Genomic DNA, 23,192 nt, shown 5'->3' on the forward strand with positions numbered 1-23,192 from the left:
CTTGATCTTGGTCATTGACAGAGGTGGAAGAAGTACTCCATTTTGTTACTTGAATAAAAGTACAGATACCTGAGCAAAGAAATACTCAAGTAAAAGTATAACATGAAAAAATCTACTCAAGTAAAAGTATTAAACTATTTGTTTAAAAATGTACTTAAAGAGTAAAAAGTATTTCCTTGCGGATTTCGAGCTCTTTTAAAGCTTCAAATGCAGTGATTTTATTTTTATGAACAGGTTAAAAATAAACCCTCAGCCTCTTCAGCAGATCTCAAACTGGTCTCAAACACTTTTACTTTTCAGTCCAGTTCAAAAATGTAGTAAAGTACAGATACTGCTCTCAAATGTGAAGTAAAAGTAAAAGTATCCACTTTAAAATCTACTTAAGTAAAGATACCTAAAGTTTTACTCAAGTACAGTACTACTTTTACTTTGTTACATTCTACCAGTGGTTATTGATATTATGTGATTTATTCCAGGCTCAGGTGCAGACCAAACTGACTGAGGTGTGTTTGAGTTTCAAAGGAGTCCAAGCATAAACGCCTCTGTTAAGTGGAATTATTTCAGGCGTCTGAAGTGAGGGGCCATGTCCTCGTTTGTCCCGTCTACTTGAAGTAGTTGACCCGGCCCTATTCTGTGTCATTTCATCCAGTTTGTAAGTTTCTGCAGGTGGGACGTCAGTTGCATAATTACTTGGAAATAGAAAGTTAAAATATACTTCACACAAGGCAAGTTTATTTGTTTAGCACAATTCATACACAAAGTGCTTTATAGAGTAAGAAAGACATTAAAATCACAATACAACAAATCAAAACATAAATAATCATCATAAATTAAACATTAATCGTTTGGAGATGCATGAATAAGTCTCTCACAGTCTGGTTTAGAACATTCTCTGTACATATAGACTGGTTGTAATCTTCCATAAATAGCTTCAAACCTAAGGAACAACATTTGAAACAGGAAGTGGCTCTCTTTCAAGCAAAATAAGAATCAAGTTTGAGGGGATGTAAACCCACTCACAATACACATGTTTTTCGGCATAATAAACTACCAAAATGAGGAAAAAAAATATCAAGGAAACATTTTTTGCTAAAAAGTTACACAATGTGACAAAACAGAAAGAACATGAAAACATTCGGCACATATCAAGTAGTATCTAGTATTTGTTGGTTTCAGCTCCCTGTTATATGCAACATTTTGAGTACTTTTTCACATTCAAAAGATAAAGAGACGAGAACAAGAACTAGAGCTGGCATTTGCGCGTGTCCCTGGCCGTATGTAACCAGTAGATGGCGCACTCAGACACGAAAGCCAGCGGGACCTCATCACCGGCTCTCCTGCGTGTCTCCTGATTGTGTTAATCAAAGGAAAGGTCAGCTGCAAGAGCAATGTGCGCGCGCATTAGAGACGAGCCAGCGCAGTCCCTCAAGTCGTTAATTCATTAGAAAACTAAACGCTGCTGTAATTTACCGGGTCATTGAAGAATCATAAATTGAACACGGCTCTGTCTCTCCATCTCCACGCGCACACATGCAGTCTTGTGTAACTCTGCCCTCCTCTTTCCCAGCCCCCTCTCCTCCCACATCACACGCGCACATACACGCATCCACCCAGCGTTTTTACAGTGCACTGGAAGCTGTGAATGGTCAGTAGTCCTAGCTTCATATTTCAGTGAAGCAAGTGCCAGGGAGCAGAGCGCGCGGCCACCCGAGTGTCCAACCAGATGGCACGTTCAGGTTAAGGCACCAAACTGCGCACGAGGAGTGGATAGCAGCTCAGAACATAAATATTTCCAAGTGAAGGATTGTTAGTAAGGGAATTTATTTGTTTTGAGGGGATAAATAGCCGCGCGCAAAATGGTTATGGCTTTGGCGACTTTTACGCACCACAGGTAACATGCGTAAAACATGGAATAAACGCGCGTAAAGTCTTTGCTTCTTTTTGCGCAAGGAACAGGGCGAAATGGCGGCACTTCGGAGGAAATTTGGAGAGGACTACCAGGTGGTCAACACTACAAACCGCGCGCCCACGCTCTCCGCGCCGGTCAAGAAGAAACGCCAGCGCTTTGTGGAGAAAAACGGACGCTGTAATGTCCAACACGGAAACCTCGGAGGCGAGACTAGTAGATACTTATCGGACCTGTTCACTACTTTGGTTGACTTAAAGTGGCGTTGGAATCTGCTCATTTTCATCCTGACGTACACGATAGCCTGGCTGGTTATGGCTTCAATGTGGTGGATCATAGCGTACATAAGAGGAGACTTGAACCACGGACGCGACCCCTCGTACACTCCATGCGTGGCCAATGTTTACAACTTCCCCTCTGCTTTTCTCTTCTTTATCGAGACTGAAGCTACCATAGGCTACGGACACCGCTACATCACAGAGAAATGTCCAGAAGGGATCATTTTATTTTTGTTCCAATCTTTGCTGGGCTCCATAGTGGACGCGTTTCTCATCGGCTGCATGTTTATTAAAATGTCCCAACCAAAGAAGCGCGCAGAGACGCTCATGTTCAGCCAGGACGCGGTGATTTCGCAGAGAGACGGGAAACTGTGCCTGATGTTCCGGGTGGGCAACCTCAGGAACAGCCACATGGTGTCTGCGCAGATCCGCTGCAAACTCATCAAGGTAAGTCCCTACTGCAGCCGTGCGTAATTATGCCAAAATATGAAGTGGGGATCAGAGGAAGAAGAAGATGTCCAAAATAAACAAATACAAAAATCTCATTATTACTTTGTTCTAAGCAATTTTATCCAGATGAGTTGGTCCACACAGAACTGCCGTGTCTTTAAATAGTGTATATGGATGCGTAAATAGTGTATGTCGATGCGTGAATAGTGTATATGGATGCGTAAATAGTGTATATGGATGCGTAATGGCGCACTCCAACGACAACCCAATTGGTCAATCAACCACTGGCAGAAAAACTTTCAACGAAAAGTGACTAATGCACTTTATTTAACACACGTGCACTGGCGTCAAAATGAGGACGCATTAAAGACCATAGTCACTGTTTACTGTGTGCTTTGGTCAGACGCATCCAGATGACCTGCTCCACCTCTGCGCATACCACACCTTAGGGCACAAAACAACCTACATTCATCTATATTACATTAGTTATTATTTTGATATGGGCAGTGTTGTCGAGTAACTAAATACTGGTGCCAAAAAACACATATTCTGGATGCTAATATAGCGTAACTATGGAAGCCCGTTTCCGCCATGAAAAAAAAAATAAAAGCCCCACAGAAAGTCGAAATTACGAGTTTTAAACTCGTAATTATGAGTTTTAAACTCGTAATTATGAGTTTAAAACTCGTAATTATGAGTTTAAAACTCGTAATTATGAGTTTAAAACTCGTAATTATGAGTTTAAAACTCGTAATTATGAGTTTAAAACTCGTAATTACGAGTTTAAAACTCGTAATTAGGACTTTTAAAACTACTAATTATGAGTTTAAAACTCGTAATTAGGACTTTTAAAAGTATGAATAATGAGTTTATAACTCGTAATTTTGGGAATGTAACATTTACAAAAAGTGAACCTTATCAATTTTGATTAAATGAATTTGGTATTTTAATAATTTCCTCAATAAACCAGCGGGGTTGTGACCAGCTGGCACTCTGCTCAGACCAGGAAAACGAGCGCTCACAGACACAGAGCACAGCTCATGAGTGGTCAGAACAGCACTCAGGGCCCACTGATTTGTTCAAGACGCCAGAAACTTTACTGGAGCTTAATTTATTCATTTTTTAAAAGTATGTAGGTGATAAACATAACAGTCCTCCTCCTGTCTCCTCTGCTCTGTACACTCAGTTGCAGTGTGCTACAAGCTCAATTAAGACTTTAAAAGTTCTAATTACGAGTTTTAAACTCATAATTAGTAGTTTTAAAACTCATAATTACGAGTTTTAAACTCATAATTAGTAGTTTTAAAAGTCCTAATTACGAGTTTTAAACTCGTAATTACGAGTTTTAAACTCATAATTACGAGTTTTAAACTCATAATTACGAGTTTTAAACTCATAATTACGAGTTTTAAACTCGTAATTTCGACTTTCTGTGGGGCTTTTATTTTTTTTTTCATGGCGGAAACGGGCTTCCATACGTAACTGTATTCTGGTACAGTTACTTTTGATTTGGTGGTGCTTCTTCATGTAATTTGGCTTTGAACTGCACAGTATTAATGAGAAGAAAATAAGAAAAAAAACTCTCTTTTAGTGTCTACGTGTGCAATTCTCCTCCTCGAAATTACTGCAACGCTAACTGGGCGACAAAAATACAGCAGTTTGTAATTCTGTGTAGTATTTTTTCACTAAAATATAATGCAACTTGAGGTAAAAGTATCATAAGTATTCAGAATGCAGTACAGAACACGTTACAAAACATTTTTAAATGTATTCAGCACCTGTAACTAAATACATTTCAAAGTATTTGCTCCATCACTGGATATGGGCATGGTTTTTATAATGGACAAACCAAACGAATTATGACAAAACATGTTCATTTTCAGCACTTGCACATAGAAGGCGTTTAGGGCATTTAAAACGAGATAAGTAGGGGCATAACAAAACAGTAATATCATATGTGCAACTCTATATCTGGAAAAATAGTGTTTGTATCAATAAACTTTACACAAATCACAAATATGTGTTGTGTTCTCTATGAAAAAGTGGAAGAGAGCGAAGAGAACATCACTGTATGGAATGTATCTATAAGGGACGACTTCAAAAACTGCCAGAATCCCTCACCTGCTGCTTGTTAATCATTGATACTGGAACATTGAATACCAGATCACATGACTGCATAAGGCTAAGGACGAGCTGCACCAGAACTGAGAAAAAAGGGATTTTAGCTGTTTGGCTTCATAAAAATGGGACCAAAACGGGATATTTTGGTGCCACAATCGCAATTTCATAATCTGGGAAATTTTATACACACACCTGCTCCTGTTTTTAATGTTTTATTCAGACTTGTATACTTGTTTTTCTGTTTGTTTTGTATTTTAGACAGGGTGCCAATGAAAAAGAGAGTCCAAGTGCTCTCATTGGGTTCTCCTGTAGAAATAAAGAGAAAGAAAGAAAGAAGCCCTCTGCAAAAACACTTATAGTGAGGATCATATACTCACAAAATATCCCAGAATTTGGCACAATAAGAAGAAAAAAATATAACAAATAAACACAGTCTTTAACATATTCTCCAGTTTAATCGTGTAATTGTCTCTGTGTTTTGCAGAGTACAGCAGTGTGATGGTGGTGTATTCCTCTCATGGGCTCACAGTTGCATATCAAACACCAGGGCTTAGCTGTACCTGCTCTCAGCTCCTCGTTAAACAAAAACGGGCTTAACCTGAGTCTTACATAACCCCCAACTGCAGGTGGAGGCAGGGACAGACAGGTGGAGAGGCAGGGACAGACAAGTAGAGAGACAGGTGGAGAAACAGGAGTAGAGGTAGGGGCAGACAGGTGGAGATATAGAAGTAGAGGCAGGGGCAGACAGGTGGAGAGACAGGTGGAGAGGCATGGACAGACGGGTGGAGAGGCAGGGGCAGACAGGTGGGGAGGCATGGACAGACGGGTGGAGAGGCAGGGACACCAAGGCAACAGGTACTAAGAGCATATAATGTTCTTCGGCCGTGTGTCGTGTTTTCTGTGACTTTGTGTGACTTTTATATGAAGTGCTTTGTTCAGCTGGAGTAGTTTTAAATGCACTAGAGAAATAAACTTGAACTGAAGGAGATAATTTGCTTTATATACAATAGAAATGGGTTGGGTTAAATGGGCTAAATTACAAACAAATCAAAATCGCACATTTCCTGGCCTGGGAGCGCCTCGGCGTCTCACCAGAGGAGCTGGAGAAAGTGTCTGGGGTGAGGGGAGTGTGGGAGTCTCTGCTTAGACTGCTGCCCTCGCAACCAGGAAGAAAAAGAAAAGAAAGATTGGATAGATGGATATATTGTTGAAGTAAATGTAGACGTATAAACAGCAGAATGAAACATTTAAATACTTTGTTTGCATCTGTAATGAGTCATACAAGTTATTCAACCATTTCCAACTTAAATCTTATCATACACCCAAAAAATGACCAAAAATTCCCAGTAGTGCAAAGAAAAAGTGCACACGATAAATACTGACCCCAAAAAATATGTAGTTCTACCTTTCATATACTGAACGATAAGCAGTAATGGATGAAGTACTCAATATGTGGCTACTTACGAAAAAGTACAGATACAGAGGTAAAAAGTTACTCATGTAAAAGTATCTCATGAAAAAACTACTTAAGTACCCGTTTAAAAATGTACTTTGAGAGTAAAAAGTAATTCACACAAGTGTTGTTCATTTGTTAAAATGTAGTTATACTGATTAAAAATGAGACATATTCTGGTCAGTAACAGTATGTCGTAACGGCAGGTACAGGTGCGGACCAAGGAATGAAGACTCGGGGCAATTTTACAGTGTTTATTAACAGTTTGTGAAATAACAAGAGTCAATAGTTCATCAAACACATGGGAGGCAAACCAGGCGGGCGGAGTGGTGAGCAGGACCGGGGAAAACCAGGACCGGACAAGGACAGGATCGGGCACGGGACCAGAGCAAGCCAAGCGGAGGTAGTCCAGAGTGGACACGGAGACAACCAGGACCGGAGCGGGACAGGACCGGAGACGAGACCTGGAGGGCCGAGCAGGAGTAATCCAGAGAGCGAGAGCCAGGGCAGGAGACGGGAAGCAAGCCGGAGACCAAGACAGGACAGGAGGCGAAGTCAAGGGATGGACTGTACTGGAGCTGGAGCGCAGGGTCAGGAGCAGGAACGAGCGAGGGAGCAGGAATCTGGGAAACAGCAAAATCCGGTAAGACATGAGTAGGCATGCAACAAGCTACAAACTTGAGCAGGAAAATTCACGTTTACACGCGGACGGTCTGGCCCTGAGTGTCATCTGCCGAGCCCTCATATACTCGACAGCAGGTGGTGATGATTGCGCTAATGCGCTCCAGGTGCGCACGGGAGGAGTAGGAACTCCACCCAGCTCCGGATTCAGACAGGTAGGGGAGGGGGAGAGCACACAGGGAGACAGAAAATGCAGGCATCATGACACAATATGAATCCATTTCTTATTTTTGTTATGAATTTTGTGTTTTTATTTTTGTTTTGCTCAAAGCCGAAGCTTGAACTCGAAAACTTTAGTCAGGATGTTAAAAAAAAACAAAAAAAAAAACGCAAATTATATGAAAAGTACTTTTTACATTTCAGACTTGTTCAAAAATACTGTATAGTGGAGTAGAAAGTACAGATACTGCTCTCAAATGTAGTGAAGGGAAAGGGAAGGGAAGGGAAATATCCACTGTAAAATGTAATTAAGTAAAGTCCAGATACCTAAAATTTCTACTCTAGTCCAGTACTTTACTACTTATACTTCCTTTCCACCACTGTCGAAAAGTCCATATGGTATTGACGATGACGGGCTGATATATCTGAGGGGTTTTTCTCAGATGCTCCTGCCCTTAGACTTTTGTAAATGTCAGCACAATCAGCATGTGTTAGAAAATGACAATGACTTACATTTCAAAATGGCTCGGCTCTGTAAACGACAGAGTAATGATGTGGGCCGCCCTGAGAGTGAGATGGGTGTGCAGTAAAAAACTCTGAGGGACTTTTAAATGTTGCATGCATTTAAGAGCGATGCACTGTGGGTATAGCGCACGTTCACAGAGAGAGAGTCACTTCAAGACGAGCTTTACCAGATCAACTGAAAATGACAAAATTCTATATCACCATCAAAACTTAAAGGTCCTATATTACACAAAATTGACTGTTGTGAGCTTTAAGTAGTGTTATAATGTTGTTACCTCATCAAAAACAAACCTGGAGTTGTTTTTTGTTTCATTTACACATGTTTGATTAACTGTTTATTATTAGTCTGTCTACATCTCCAAAGCTCAAAACGCTCTGTTCCACCTTGTGATGTCATGAAGTGGTAGTTTTCAAGTTAACAGCTACTTTTTTACCTTTAGTTCAGTAGAGATTGGCAATTCCAGGTTTGAAATCATCCAAATGATTCTAGTGAAGGTGTGTGGAGTTTAAAAACACAGTGGAGTACTTCCTGTATTACCACATGACATCACAAAGTGGAACAGAGTGTTTTCTGTTTGAGAGAAGAACTCAGCCTAAATGTACAGGGTTTGTGTGTTAAACATGTGTGAATGAAACAAAATGCAACTCCAGGTCTGTTTGTGATGATACTTTAATATTTTTGCTGCAGTATCTTTCAAAGTCGAGTACTTCTGCTTCTTCTTCCTTTTGAAAAACCCACTACTACCAGAACAGAACATCATCAGAACATCATCAGGAGCGGAGTACAAGGTGGACCGGTTTCCTCTTTTAATTTGCTCCTGTGTTTGGGCCGTTGGCGTCGGGCGTGACACGGGCCATAACAAAGACAAACAGCATTAGCGAGGAGCCGGGAGCGTGTTTATGTCGTACTCTGCACCACACTCACAGAGACCAGCCTAATGACGTATGCGCCAGCCGGAATACACCCAGCAACCCTCTGCACCGTTTGGCACAAGAGAAGAAGACACTGTAGTGCTATGGAAGTACTATGGCAGTACTATGGAGAGGAAGTAGAGCTGGAAATGTGCTGGAAGAAACAATGTTACTCCAAAATGTGCCAGAGTATCATGACAAAATTATATGTGTTGTTATACATAAATTCTACTGTAAGTATATACTGAAGCAGGACTAAAGCAGGACTAAAGCAGGACTAAACTAGGACTGAACCAGGACTAAACCAGGACTAAATCAGAACTAAACTAGGACTAAACTAGAGGTAAACCAGGATTGAACCAGAAATAAACCAGGACTGAACCAGGACTAAACCAGGACGAAACCAGGACTGAACCAGGACTAAACTAGGTCTGAACCAGGACTAAACCAGGACTGAGCCAGGACTAAACCAGGACTAAACCAGGACTGAACCAGGACTGAACCAGGACTAAACCAGGACTAAACTAGGTCTGAACCAGGACTAAACTAGGTCTGAACCAGGACTAAACCAGGACTGAGCCAGGACTAAACCAGGACTAAACCAGGACTGAACCAGGACTGAACCAGGACTAAACCAGGACTGAACCAGGACTTAACCACGACTGAACCAGGACTGAACCAGGACTGAACCAGGACTGAACCAGGACTAAATCAGGACTAAACCAGGACTAAACCAGGACTAAACAAGACCAATGAAAAACCAATGAATTGCCAGGAAAGTCTTTACACTCAGTCTCTGTTTTAGCCAATCACTGTCTCTAATCTCTCGCCTCTTCTTGTTTACTTCCCAAAACAAAGAAAAAACTTTGCAGCTCCTCTGAATGAAACGAGAGCTGAGTCTGATCTGAGACTCATAGTAAAATAACGAGCCTCGTTACACTCACAGTAAGTATAACAGTGTTGCAGCAGAGGAAAGAGTCATTAGTTAGATACATTACAGGTCAAAATAATGCCATCAAACTTAAATGCCCTACCGTGGAATCTTCCAGGTAAAGCAAAAGAACCTAAAAGACAGTGAAGTGATGTACAAAGTAGAGATCGACTTATGTGGGCTTTTTCATGGCCAATGCCGATACCAGTTGTTTAGAATCCAGAGAAACTGATAATCGATAAGCTCTGCCGATATTTCGAGGCTGATTTTGATTATTTTTAGACATTTTATTTTTAATTTAAATGTGCTACAAACTCCCCCTAAGCCCTTTTTTACCACAAGCCCCTATGAGAGCTGTGAAGTCACATTTTGTGCAGCTTTCTTTTTGTATTAAAGTGTTGATATAAAGCTTTGCATGTATTTTTTATGCAGCAGATCGACCAAAACAAAAAATCGACCTGTCCTGGAAATGTAAAGCCGATACCGTATACATTAAAAAGTCCAAATATCGGTCATATATCATCCAACTGATATTTAGTCTATCTTTAGTGCAAAGTTTTGATAATCGTTTACCAAAAATTTTTTAGTTTGGCCATTATTTTTGTGAGTATTTCCACTTTTTCATGCATGTATCTATGTATTTCTTCTGAATGGTGCTCTATGGACAGTGTTCCTCGAGTGCGTTTTTCTAGAGGTTAAAGTATCAGTAAACATGAGTACTTGTGTAGACATAAATCTATTTTTGGATTCCCAATCGACAGAAGTGAATTTTTGTTTTACTATGGATCATACCTGGACGACTGAGGGATTACACAGACATCCCAGTGAAAAACAAGCCTATTACGGACTCAAGCGGCTCTGAGGTAACCCCCCTATGGTTTCCCGCTTGCCGCTGTAAAGCACAACAAACGCCTGATGCTCCGTGAACAGCTCTGGATGTGTGTGTATGTGTGTGTGTGTGTGTGCTGCAGGGCTGTGTGTTCTAACCCTATTCTTTCGCTTCAGAGCCTCCCTCACCAACACTGAGTTTGCCAGGGAACTATAAAAATGAGTCACGGTGCCTGAACAAGAAAAAAAAAAACAAAAAAACTAGTTATTCTCTCCAAGATCTGGTCTATAAAACGAGCGTCTCACTTTGTATTTTTATATACATTTGATTTTTATTTCCCTTGCATGTGTTAGATGTAAAGCTGGCAGTGCAGTTCCTGTGTGTGAACAGAGGTGGTGCTGTTGAACTGGAGACAGGTCGAAGCAAAGAATATGAAATAAATACTTTCCAAATGTTTAAATTAAGTGCAGAGGATGGATTTAGCAAAGTTATTCTGCAGTTTTGAATTAATTTGACATCTGAGTCTCTCCAGAGCTCGTAGTAATGAACAACCAACATATTGTGGTATCTGCGGTTTAAGAAAGTACCTCAAGGGAATTGGAAGTTTATCCATTTCAATTACAAAAGTAAAAGCAAAAAGGTCAGATTATCAATATTCAACAATGACTTTATAATACCAAAAAAAAAACAAACAAAAAAAACAACTTAGACATTGGTTGCTGTTACACTCTCGCTCTAAATCTGATGAGTATATTTTGGCCACGCCTCCTGGTCAAAGCCTGATCTTGGATGGGAAACTGCTGGAACTCCAGCTGCCACAGGGGGGCGCCAATGGCAAAAAACGTTGTTGTGTGTCCTTAGGCAAGACACTTCACCCACATTGCCTAATATGAATGTGGTGTGCGTCTGAGTGCTGATGGTGCAGATTTGCAGCCTTGTTTCTGTCAGTCTGTCTCAGGGCAGCTGTGGCTACAGTGATACCTTACCACCATCAAGTGTGGATGCATGAAATTGTGAAGTGACTTTGAGCATCTGGAAAAGCGCTATATATTATTTTTATTTTTTTTTTAATTTATTTATTTTTTATAAAATTATTAAAATGACATGTAAACTGAAAAATCATCATTTTTTTTCTCTGATCTTGGCTCTTCTGATTATTCAGGTCCAGAAATCAGAGAAGAATCAGATTTTGGTGTCTGTGTGTGAACATAGGCAGCGTGTGGGAGCCTTTTTCCTACATGTACCTGTTCTCTTACATACCTGCCACCTACTCACCTGATGCCTACACACCCCTCGTCTACTCATCTGTCACCTACGCACCTATCTCCTACTCACCTCTCGCCTACTCACCTGTCGCCTACGCATCTATCGCCTACTCACCTGTCACCTACGCATCTATCGCCTACTCAACTATCACCTACTCACCTGTCGCCTACTCACCTGTCGCCTACACACCTGTCACCTACACACGTATCACCTACACACCCATCGTCTACTCACCTGTCGCCTATGCACCTATTGCCTACTCACCTGTCGCCTACTCACCCCTCGTCTACTCAACTATCGCCTACTCACCTGTCGCCTACTCACCTCTCGCCTAGTCACCTGTCGCCTACTCACCTGTCAACTACGCATCTATCGCCTACTCACCTGTCGCCTACTCACCTCTTGCCTACTCACCTGTCGCCTACTCACCTGTTGCCTACTCACCTCTCGCCTACTCACCTGTCGCCTACGCATCTATCGCCTACTCACCTGTCGCCTACGCATCTATCGCCTACTCACCTGTCGCTTACGCACCTATCGCCTACTCACCTGTCGCCTCCGTGCCTATGCACCTGTCGCCTACACACATATCACCTACACACCCATCGTTTACTCACCTGTCGCCTACGCACCTATTGCCTACTCACCTGTCGCCTACTCACCTGTCGCCTACTCACCTGTCACCTACTCACCTGTCGCCTACTCAACTGTCGCCTACATGCCTATGTACCTACCACCTATGCATCTGTCGCCTACTCACCTGTCACCTACTCACCTATCGCCTACTCACCTGTCGCCTACGCATCTATCGCCTATCTCACCTGTCGCCTACTCACCTGTCACCTACGCATCTATCGCCTACTCACCTCTCGCCTACTCAACTATCGCCTACTCACCTGTCGCCTATGCATCTATCGCCTACTCACCTGTCACCTACTCACCTCTCGCCTACTCAACTATCGCCTACTCACCTGGTCGCCTACTCACCTCTCGCCTACTCACCTGTCGCCTACTCACCTGTCGCCTACTCACCTACTCACCTGTCGCCTACTCACCTACTCACCTGTCGCCTACGCATCTATCGCCTATCTCACCTGTCACCTACGCATCTATCGCCTACTCACCTGTCACCTACGCATCTATCGCCTATCTCACCTGTCACCTACGCATCTATCGCCTACTCACCTCTCGCCTACTCAACTATCGCCTACTCACCTGTCGCCTGTGCATCTATCGCCTACTCACCTGTCACCTACTCACCTCTCGCCTACTCACCTGTCGCCTACTCACCTCTCGCCTACTCACCTGTCGCCTCCGTGCCTATGCACCTGTCGCCTATACACCCATCGTCTACTCACCTGTCGCCTACGCACCTATTGCCTTCTCACCTGTCACCTACTCACCTGTTGCCTACGTGCCTATGTACCTGTCACCTATGCATCTGCCGCCTACTCACCTGTCACCTACGCATCTGTCACTTACTCACCTGTCACCTACTCACCTGTCGCCTACTCACCTGTCACGTACACACATCACCTACACTCCCGTCGTCTACTCACCTATCACCTACTCACCTGTTGCCTACTCACCTGTCACCTAGACACATGTCAGCTACGCACCGGTCTCCTTCTCACCTGTCGCCTATGCACCAGTCACCTATGTACCTTTTGCCTACTCACCTGTCACCTACGCTCCCCTCAACTACTCACCAGTCACCTACGCACCTATTACTACACGCCTGTCGCCTAAGCACCGATCACCTACACACCACAGTGCGTAGGTGACAGGTGCATAGGCGACTCAGGTGTGCAGAGATCTTCTTCAAACATATACAGGAAAAAAACTAAAAATGGAGCCGTTTTAACTGGTCAAATTAAACTGGAATTTTGACTTTGTTCATCCGATATTTTTATATAACACAAGACTTTTGAGACATCCCTGTTCTTGAAAAATTCCCACCCCCAAATTGCACCATTCCCTCTCCTCTTCAGCGGCTCTTAAGGGTCACTCTCCGAGGTTGTGGTGACTTCAGTTGTTTTAACATTTGCAGCAAAAGCCAAATATCAGGTTGGAATATTCTGGATGTTTCCTTTTTTGAGACGTTTTGAAGGGTCCTTGCAGTGCAGAGAGTGAGTCAGCCGGGTGAGGTGAAATTGGCAGAGAAAGCCTCGCCTCTCTCAGCCGTGCAGTCGTCCGGGTATGTGAGTGGGATATGGAATATATTTGAATAGATACATGCAAATTTGATCCACGAGACAAGAGCAAAATTAGGTGAGAATGAAGCTCTGTGGTTGGACAGCTGTGCTCTGCTGGATCTGTGAGGAGGAGGAGGAGGAAGAGGAGTAGACTTGTTGCCTGCTGAGGCTTGGTGAAGAAAAATACTGGAAAATATTGTGATAGTATTTTGTATTTACTGAAACATTACATAATCTGTGCCATTTTATATAGAATATTAGTAGAGCTTCATTCATGGTGTAGAGTGTGTAAAGAAGTGGACTGAGTGAGTGTGACGTCACCCACAGCGTTATCTCCAGTCAAATGAAGCTCATCGAGGCTAGAGCAGTTATAGCGGCCAATTTGGAATCAAGCTCCATATTTGGAATTCCTACTGCAAGTGTCATAGCAACCAAAAAGCCAATCTGGAGAGAGCCTATTGAAGGTAATGCCCCTTCCTGCCGGCACCACGTGTTTAGCAGGGAGCGGGAGCTTAGCAACGCTGTCAACCCTGAATATTGTCCTATGAAAAATGCATATTACATTATAGACTTTGTGAGGGTCATGTCCCGTTTCCTGCTCCATTGACTCTGGCTCCAATTCACTTTCTATTGAAAAGCTGTGGCCCCTCTCTCTGTAACTGCTGCTGTCAGACTCATCACTTTGGTCTTAAAATGTGTGTATTAACCCGCTCTACATGATCCTGGTGTTTTTATTTCACTATTGTGTCTGTAATTCAACATATAAACGTTGATAACAGAGAATTTAAGCGCCTTCTTTCCCCTGAGGTCGCCCCTGCTAGCATTAGCAACAGATTGGATTGATGGTAAACAGGATGAGCCAGCTATTTAGACATGTTTATTTCAGTGCTTTAAAGGTACACTGTGAAAGTTTTCTGATGGGGGGTTCCGTCCGCCACCTGCTTGTTTCCCAATATGGCATTAAACTTTTGTATCTTGTATTTATTTAATTTGATGCCTCTATTGCTAAAAACTTACCTCTCCAGTCTCCACAGATCTGACCAGTAACTTGACCTGGTGGCTGCTTGTTAGATAGATAAGCTTAATAACGTCATACTGTGGAATCTTCCAGGTCAAGTAGCAACATTTCCATGGAGACGAGTTACAGTGCAGCTTTATATATAAAAAGCAGAATATTTGAGTTAGCGTTAGCGTGCATTAGCCGTACTCACTGAGGTTGAGCGGAGCAGACTTCCAGGCCGTCGGGAGCTGTCACACATGGTCCCACTAAAATGCAGCGTCGTGGGGGGTGGGGGGGCATGACAGAGGGCGCCCTGCTGGAAAATATGACTCTGGTGTGGGTGGAAGAGGAGGAAGAGGAGGAAGAGGAGGAAGAGGAGGAAGAGGAGAGGGGGGTGATGAAGAGCACTGCACTTTACAGGGAGAAGAAACGGCTCCAGCAGATGTGGAGTCCATCCAGTCTCACACTGGTCTGAGTCTGTCTGTATAAATCAAACATTGATCGGCCGAATGTGAGTGATGGGCAGAGGAGCGTTATTATTGATCTGTTCTATGAATGGAAATAGGAGCATTTAAATATTAAATGAACTGAGTTATAGTGAAGGTGTGAATACTGCCACGACTGCTGCCTGCATCTGGAAATACACAGTTCTCCAAAGGCAGGACTAGTAGTAGGACTAGTACTAGTATAAGTAGTAGTAGGACTAGTATTAGCGGTAGTAAGACTCGTAGTAGTAGCAGTTGTAGATGTAGTAGTAGGATTAATAGTAGCAGCAGTAGCAGTACAAGTAGTAAAATTAAAACTAGTAATAGTAACAGTAGTAGTAGTAGACGTAGTAGTATTAGTAGTTGTAGTAGTAGTAGTAGTCATAGTAGCAGTACCAGCAGTAATATTAGAACTAGTAGTAGTAACAATGGTAGCAGTAGCAGTAGTAGAATACTGACTGAATACCTGCATTAAAATGTATTTTGCAGAGTACTTTGGCATAAAGATGTAATATTCTATAGTGTAATAGGATTGAAGACAGGTTTATGTTGTATGGCACTGCCTGATGTGGTTTTATCACTGATTAGAGAAGGAAAAATCACACATGATCACCACCAGAGAAGTGTTTTCTTCTCTTCTTACTAATGCCGTGTAGTTTGAGAAAGTACCATGATGTATTCCTTAGATTTAAAAAAAAAGTATCTATATGCCGAATACCACCAAATGAAAAAGTAACTATACTGTAATACAGTGACTCTATATCAGTAAAACATATTTTTTGGAAAATAATGTACTTTGCAACAATCCAGGTAGCCTTGTACTTTTGGTATTAGTAGTGGTAGTAGCAGCATCCATAGAATTTCTATTGAACAAACATAACTTGAGTTGTTATTTGTTTCATTCACACATGTTTAACACACAAACCCTGCATATTTAAGATTTGAGAGTTCTTCTCTCAAACAGAAAACCCTCTGTTCCACCTTGTGATGTCATGTGGTAATACAGGAAGTGCTCCACTGTGTTTTTAAACTCCATACACCTTCACTAGAATCATTTGGATGATTTCAAACCTGGAATTGATGATCTCTACTGAAATAAAGGCTGTCAACTTGACAACTAACATCACAAGGTGGAACAGAGCATTTTGAGCTTTGGAGATGTAGACAGACTAATAATAAAGTGTTACTCAAACATATAAACATATGTGAATGAAACAAAACACAACTCCAGGTGTTTTTGAGGAGGTAACAGCATTTTAATATGGCCTAAAGTTCACAAGAATTCATTTATGTAATATAGAACCTTTAATATTTTTTGTTTACTAAAAAAAAACTCTTACAATCATGCTCGCTTTAATCTTTCAAACTCTAGTGATCAATACATTTCTTCCCCTCCACATACAACATCATCAGTGCATGTACGTGTGTGTGGTATTGTGTTTGGTGCTGCGTCAGTAACCCCAGAGCTGAGGCGTGACTTTACGAGCTCTACATCTTCTGCTTCTTTACACTTTGGAGCCGTGTGAGAGGATTTTCCACCAATCAGAGTGCGCGCGCTCACAACACGCTAAACACGTCCCGCTCCAAGAACATTGTGACACCAAACGCAGCAAGTCACTGATCTGCAAGGGCCCCGAACTGCAAACCATTGCAAATGTACAAGTCTGGATGTCCAACAGGGCAGAGAAGTGGAGCTAATGTGCTGTTTTAAATGAGAGTATGCTATGGGCTAAAGCTAGCATTCACGACGCAATTATATCTTACAAATACGGAGAAGTAATTTGTTTTCATCTTGTTTTACACCAGATAAAGTTTGTGTTATGACAGAAGAAAATATCCGAACATGAAAATGCTCAAATGTTGAATCATGTTAACCATTTATTTACAACACAAAAGCTGCAAATTGTTTTAAATGTGTTTTTCAAATATGTCAGCGGAGTAAATAACACTCTGACCACTACCAGAGGGCCAAGGGGTCTGCTGTCCCGGGCCCCAAGGTCTTAACACCCCAGAATTAGAACTGCTACCTCTTCATTTATATTACGGGGCCCAAGTGAGATTTCTTGCCCCAGACCCCCAACTTTCTGCTGACGGGCCTGACCACTACTACTGCTATGGCGTCTTCCACTTTTGCAGTACAATTACTAGCTTCTAACTTCAATGCTGTAGAATCTGGGGTTGTCAAAAGTATCAAAAATCTGGTATTAATGGATACTAAAACTAGTATCGAAACAAGATAGTCATTTGAGATGGTATCGATACTAAAATAGCCACATTCACAAGATAGAAATGATAATATAAAGAGGTATCAGAATTGGTGTTGAGTATAGAATATATTCCTTCATATCGAAATCAAGGTTAAAATTTTTCGTATCGTGATAACTGTTGTGGAATTTCTAATAGTAAAAACCTTAAAAAAAATATCAAATCACCAGAGAAGTTGTCTTGGTTAGGTCAAAGAAATCCATAACAATACGTAACACTACGAGTAAAGATACAGAATAAAGAATGCCATAACACAACTCTACAATTTATTTATGTCATAAGTTCATATTGAGGGCAGGGGTCTATATAACTCTATGGGAGAGTCACTGCTTTTAAAAGAGAAATCCAAACCTTACATGATTTATGAAGGATCAGCTCCACAAACTCGCCATGTTCATGTTCGGCAGCGTGTCATGTTCTTTCTATTGACAACGATCACGTCTTTCGGGCTCAATAATGGCACCACTTTCTGTAGCTATTAAAAACATTATCTCTGTTTCGTTTCTTTGTGCAGACAGAAGACGTTGAACTCGGTGATCTTGAAACCTCAGTTCTTTGTAATGTATCACGAAAAGATGACAAACTGCCCTCCTCGTCACCGCGGCGACGGCTTTTTGGTGACTCATATGTCTTTATTATTAATCTAAGCTTCTCTTTATAATGCCATAGACCTGTGAGATCTGCCAGACTCGCAGCACTGGAATCTTGACGCGTGATATAAACAAGTGTTGACCAAGTTACTACATTAAAACTCATTAGTCGTATGAGCTCCTCTAACTGTCGGACGTCATACCTCCAAACGCGTTTTCCATACAATTGGTCTTCACTTGTCGATTGTGAGTCACTCCGTATCCACTGATCACTTCTGCCTCTCTCAAACTTGCAGTAGTACAAAGCCAAAACTTGACCACATCTCAAAAGTACTAGAAAAATCTGTTGCCTCTCAACTAATTGCCCACATGAATAATGAATGAATAATCTCAACCTGGTTTCCGTAGCAACCATAGTACAGAAAAAGCACTTTTTAAAGTAAAAAATGATCAGCGGGGCAAGTTCTATCTTAGGTCGCACTCACACTGGGACTTTTGTATCGTGCCGTGCTCCACGATCGTGTAGAGTTCTATGACCCAGACTCACACCTGCACAAACCGAGCCACGGCTGGTGATGTCATTGTTTGTGCACATGTCACTGCTATCGTCGATGCTAACGCTTTAGTGAAGAAAATAAGATCAGGGCCGTGAAATATCTATTAAACAGTGAGGCAGGTATGAGTCCTGCTGTGATCTTCCTGTGAGTTTATCGATTAAACAACAGTGTGGAGGAGTGTGGACAACAGGAGGCGAGGCTTCAGAACATCTGTCTGTCACAGTCCAACTCAGGTGGCTCAGTTTCGATGGGAGTTTTGGAGCAGAGTTTGTTCACTTTTTCCTCTTGTCCTCGATCCTCTCCACGCGCAACACAAGGCTCATAAACATAAATTGTGCGCGCGCCCACCTCCTCAAACCGGGACAAAGAAATATGCTGTGCCTGGCCATGGTTCGTTTACACTTGTGCTGGACAAATCTACACCGCTTTAGCACGGATAGCACCTTTAGTCTTGCTTGATCTTAGCTCAGCCTCTGATACGGTCGATGATAAGACTCTATTAGAGAGACTGCAGATCTGGGTGCTATATAAAAAAGTGCTATATAAATAAAGTCATTATGATATTTTTTTTTTTGGCAATTTTTAATTAAAATGCAGTAATGGGTGAATTGGTCTTGTTGTGTTATTATGTTTGGAAATTTTCTCACAGGGAAGAATTTCAAAATTTAAGTACTGTACCATTAAATAGATCAATGATTAACATAGGAAATGGCCTAAACAAGTCGTCTACTGAACACAAGAAAACTACATGCAATACATTCATTACCATATAGTTACAACTGAATTTATTTGTAATGGGTCTGTTCATTGAATCTGATTTTTTTTTTTTAATCGAAAGGTCTACAGACTGCAGAAGCTCAGACCACAGTTGCTCATTGAGTGTTTGCCAACTGATGCGAAGGTTGCAGGTTTGAATCCCGCTCTATAAACATCATTGGTTGAGCGGTCAGATCCATTGACCCACAGGTTGGTGATGCGATTCCAGCTCCCACAGATGAACGCTGTCATTGTGTCCTTGGGCAAGACACTTAACCCCCCGCTGCCCCAGTGTCTGTGCACACTGGTGTATGAATGTGTGTGTAATTCCTTGATGTAAAGTGCCTTAAAGGTGGAAAAGCGCTGTATAAAAACGTGACCATTTACCATTTGCCAACCAGACCAGACCTAATTATTATTACATGGATAAAAGTCAATCTGCCACTATGTATTTGTAGTAATCCAGTATAACAGGCCTATACAGGACCATAATTCTAGTTTTGTGGAGTCGTGTGTTACGCAATTTTTTGGTCCTTGTGAGCTACAAAGACTCAGACCCCGGAGCTGAGCATCTCGTAGCGTTTGTGCCAAGAATCCATTGAAAATAACAGCGTCCATCTTTGATCCTGCTTGAGGCAATGTGCTGCTCTCAGAAACATGGCTCTGTGCTTGAGATTGTTCTGTACTCATCAAATTCCCCATTTCCTCATAACAGCCCACACTAGAACAGGATCTGAGCTGTTGTTTACAATAAATGGTTTTCAGATAAAGGAAGACAGTAATAGCCAATATTTAACAACATCTGTGGCATTTTCATCGAGACAAGTCAATCGGTGCTTGGATTGTTCCGGGTTGGTGTAATGTAGCTTTGACGATTGCATTGGGTTCTAATGATGAGGGGCTAGTGAAAACAAAAACAGGCTGATTTAGGTGTCAACATAGACTGTATAAAGAAGTGAACTGTGAGTGTGACGGCGTGTTCAGCTCCAGTCAAATGAAGCTAATCGAGGCTAGAGCAGTTATAGAGGCCAATTTAGAGCTGAATTTCATATTTGCAACTCCGATTGCGAGTATCATAGCAACCAAAGAGCCAATCCGGAGTGAGGCTGTTGAAGGTCACGCACCGCTGATTTAGCAAGGAGTGGACGCTTAGCAACACTGTCAGTCAAGCCTGTTGCTAACGCTAGCGGGAGTGACCTTGGAGAAAGAAGGCGCCTGATTTGTCTGAAACAGTAACTTTTCATTATTGCTATTGAGCAAAAAGTGAATATTTACAAGACTGTGGTGGGGAAAGCACTGAAAATTTGTACTTGAGTAATAATATAGTAACATGGATAAAATATATTCCTGCCAAATTTGAACCTAAATATATAGTACACATCTAAAATACTACTCAAACTCATTACTTTTTATGCAATTTTAGTTCTTTTTTTAGATCAGTGTTTTATACAAACAAACACATTCACTAATAATAATACGCAGTTTGGACTTGTATCTAAAGCAGAAGTGCAATGCTCTGATCTTTGAAACACTTTAGATTCTCAGAGAGAGTCTTTTTACTGTAGACAGGAAACAGCTGATGGAGGTGCGCTCACATCTTTTAGCTTGTGGTGTGCGGCCTCTTCGCTGCCATATTCTGCTGCAGTCTTTGCGTTCAGAGAATCATAAGATTTCAAATCTCATACAATTCTTCTTGTGTCTGTGGTCTGCACTGTTTGTTGCGTGTTTTAAAAATTGTTTAAAACTGAAAAATCCTGTTGTGTGTGGCGGGTTTAACATTAAAGTATTTGTAATTACTTACATTCCACCTTGGCAATATAGTTATAATGGTTAGACAGCTAGGCCAGAGTACCTTCAATACTGCATACTGGGATTTGTTCAGTAAATAATCATTTAGAACACTCTTTGTTAGTACTTTCAATCTTTGTGAGAAAATTATCAATGAAACAAAGACATTTTGAATTGGAAGCATAAACGTGCCGGAGGGTCCTGTCTGCGTAAGAATATTTCTCTGTCAACAGTTTTATAGTCATCCATCTTTTTTCTTCTTAAGCACCACTGACAGACCAGGAGAAGCAGCGTTTCCTTAAGCCGCAGAGCGAGCTAACCCCGCTGCGTGGAGGAGCTGATGTCAAACGGTATTCAACCTCCCCTGACAAGGAGAACAATGGCCCCGACACATGAAACACTGCTCCAATCCAGGAACAACAGCTAGGGTCTCTTTGATATGCACAGAAGATAAAAATAGATGGGTTTTCAGGCTATGCTAAAGGTACGCATTCATTCAGAGTTTGTGTTTCTCAGTGGGAGACTGTGCACTGTCATGGTGAGGTCAGGAGGTGATGGGCTCAAACATGGGCTTTCCAGAGTTTTTTTTTTTTAAAGAAATCGTACTTTTTAGCGTAGCAAATCCAGAATGATATCTCTCCCCACGTCCTCAGCTGCATCTCAAGCCTGTGATTGTCCAATCAGATCCATTTTTTTCTTCAGTGACATATGTGAAACAAAGGAGCTCATTGGTCACCTCTGATTTATTATTTTTTTACAAATAAAATCAAATTAGAGTTTAAGCTTTGTTCATTGACTCTACAGAAATCCGCCACGTTTTTCCCCCTGTGACATATATTTTTTTCTTTAATTTTTTTCAATATGTACGGACCATGAGTGTCCCTGTTCAATTCTGTCAACTGCACAAAGAGTTCAATAGACCCACTCAACAAACAGACACTGTAAACAAACAGGTGTGTTAGCTTCAGTGTAGTTAGCTCCTCCCTTCAGACAGATATAAGGCAGTGTCCAGCAGTAATCTGACCAGAACTGAAGAAGCGGCTTAGATGAGCAGCGAAACGTCTTCACGCTGACCTTTTTATAACAAAGACAGCTGCAAGATTAAGTCAAAATGTCAAAATGAACAAGTCTTGGTTTTTTTAATCAGTAAACCCACTTACGCACATATTCTCTAGAAAAATTCAGTGTTCATGTTTCAGCCTGTATTTGGTTGATGTAATGCATTTTAAAAAAGTCTAAATAAAATAAACAGAAAACAAAATCGCTTGACTACTGCCCTTCAGTGTCAGTAAAATAAAGAGTGGAAAGTGACAGGATTTCACATATAAATTGCATCTGATTATAAGCCACACCCCCGGCCAAACTATGAAAAAAAGTGCGACTTATAGTCCAGAAAATACAGTACATGGAAAAAGTTAACATTATATATACATTATATATTTAAATTGGGTCATTATTTCTTTCCATTTACATATTAGTCCTTGAGTCCTTGAGTTTACTAAGATCTGGTGAAGGGTCCTTAGGCGCTGCCCCAGACGGGTTTATTTATGTAGATCACAGATTTTATATAGAGCTCTGAGGCTCCCCTCCCTTTGCTCTTTGTGTTAAGTCACCCCCCTTCAGAGCTCTGTCACAACACAATCGGCGTGCATCCCGCTAATGAAACAACTGCACATCACATCAGGTTTGTGCTGCTGTAGTGTACAGTTTTGGCTCATGTTTTTGTACATTTATGGAGAACTGTCGTGTGGGAGCATGGGTGACATAGGCTTGTGGGCAGAGCCTTGCAGCTAACCGTAATGAGGGTTCAAATAGGGCCTGGGAGAGGTAAATTAACCAAACCTGCATAGAAGACATCTAAAACCTGTTCAGACATGTTTTTGATGAGGAAACAACATTATAACATGGGGGAAAGCTAAAATAAACAATTTTCAGTTGTCAGTTTTCTCTTTAAAGGTCTTATATTACACAAAATGGACTCTTGCAAGGTTTAAGTCATGTTGTAATGTCATTACTTCCTGAAAAACAGACCTGGAGTTGTGTTT

General features: G+C 41.5%; 1 protein-coding gene across 1 annotated transcript in view; it reads left to right on the top strand.

Moving 5' to 3' along the window:
• Nucleotides 1–1,962: 1,962 nt before the first annotated feature.
• The window catches only part of kcnj19a (potassium inwardly rectifying channel subfamily J member 19a), a 37,059-nt gene continuing 15,829 nt past the window's right edge, over nucleotides 1,963–23,192 (top strand). The window contains exon 1 of the mRNA XM_033970938.2: nucleotides 1,963–2,631. Coding sequence (XP_033826829.1) covers nucleotides 1,963–2,631 — 669 coding nt within the window. The remainder of the gene's footprint in view (nucleotides 2,632–23,192) is intronic.

This window comes from Periophthalmus magnuspinnatus, chromosome 8, assembly GCF_009829125.3.
Source record: "Periophthalmus magnuspinnatus isolate fPerMag1 chromosome 8, fPerMag1.2.pri, whole genome shotgun sequence".
NCBI lineage: Eukaryota > Metazoa > Chordata > Actinopteri > Gobiiformes > Gobiidae > Periophthalmus > Periophthalmus magnuspinnatus.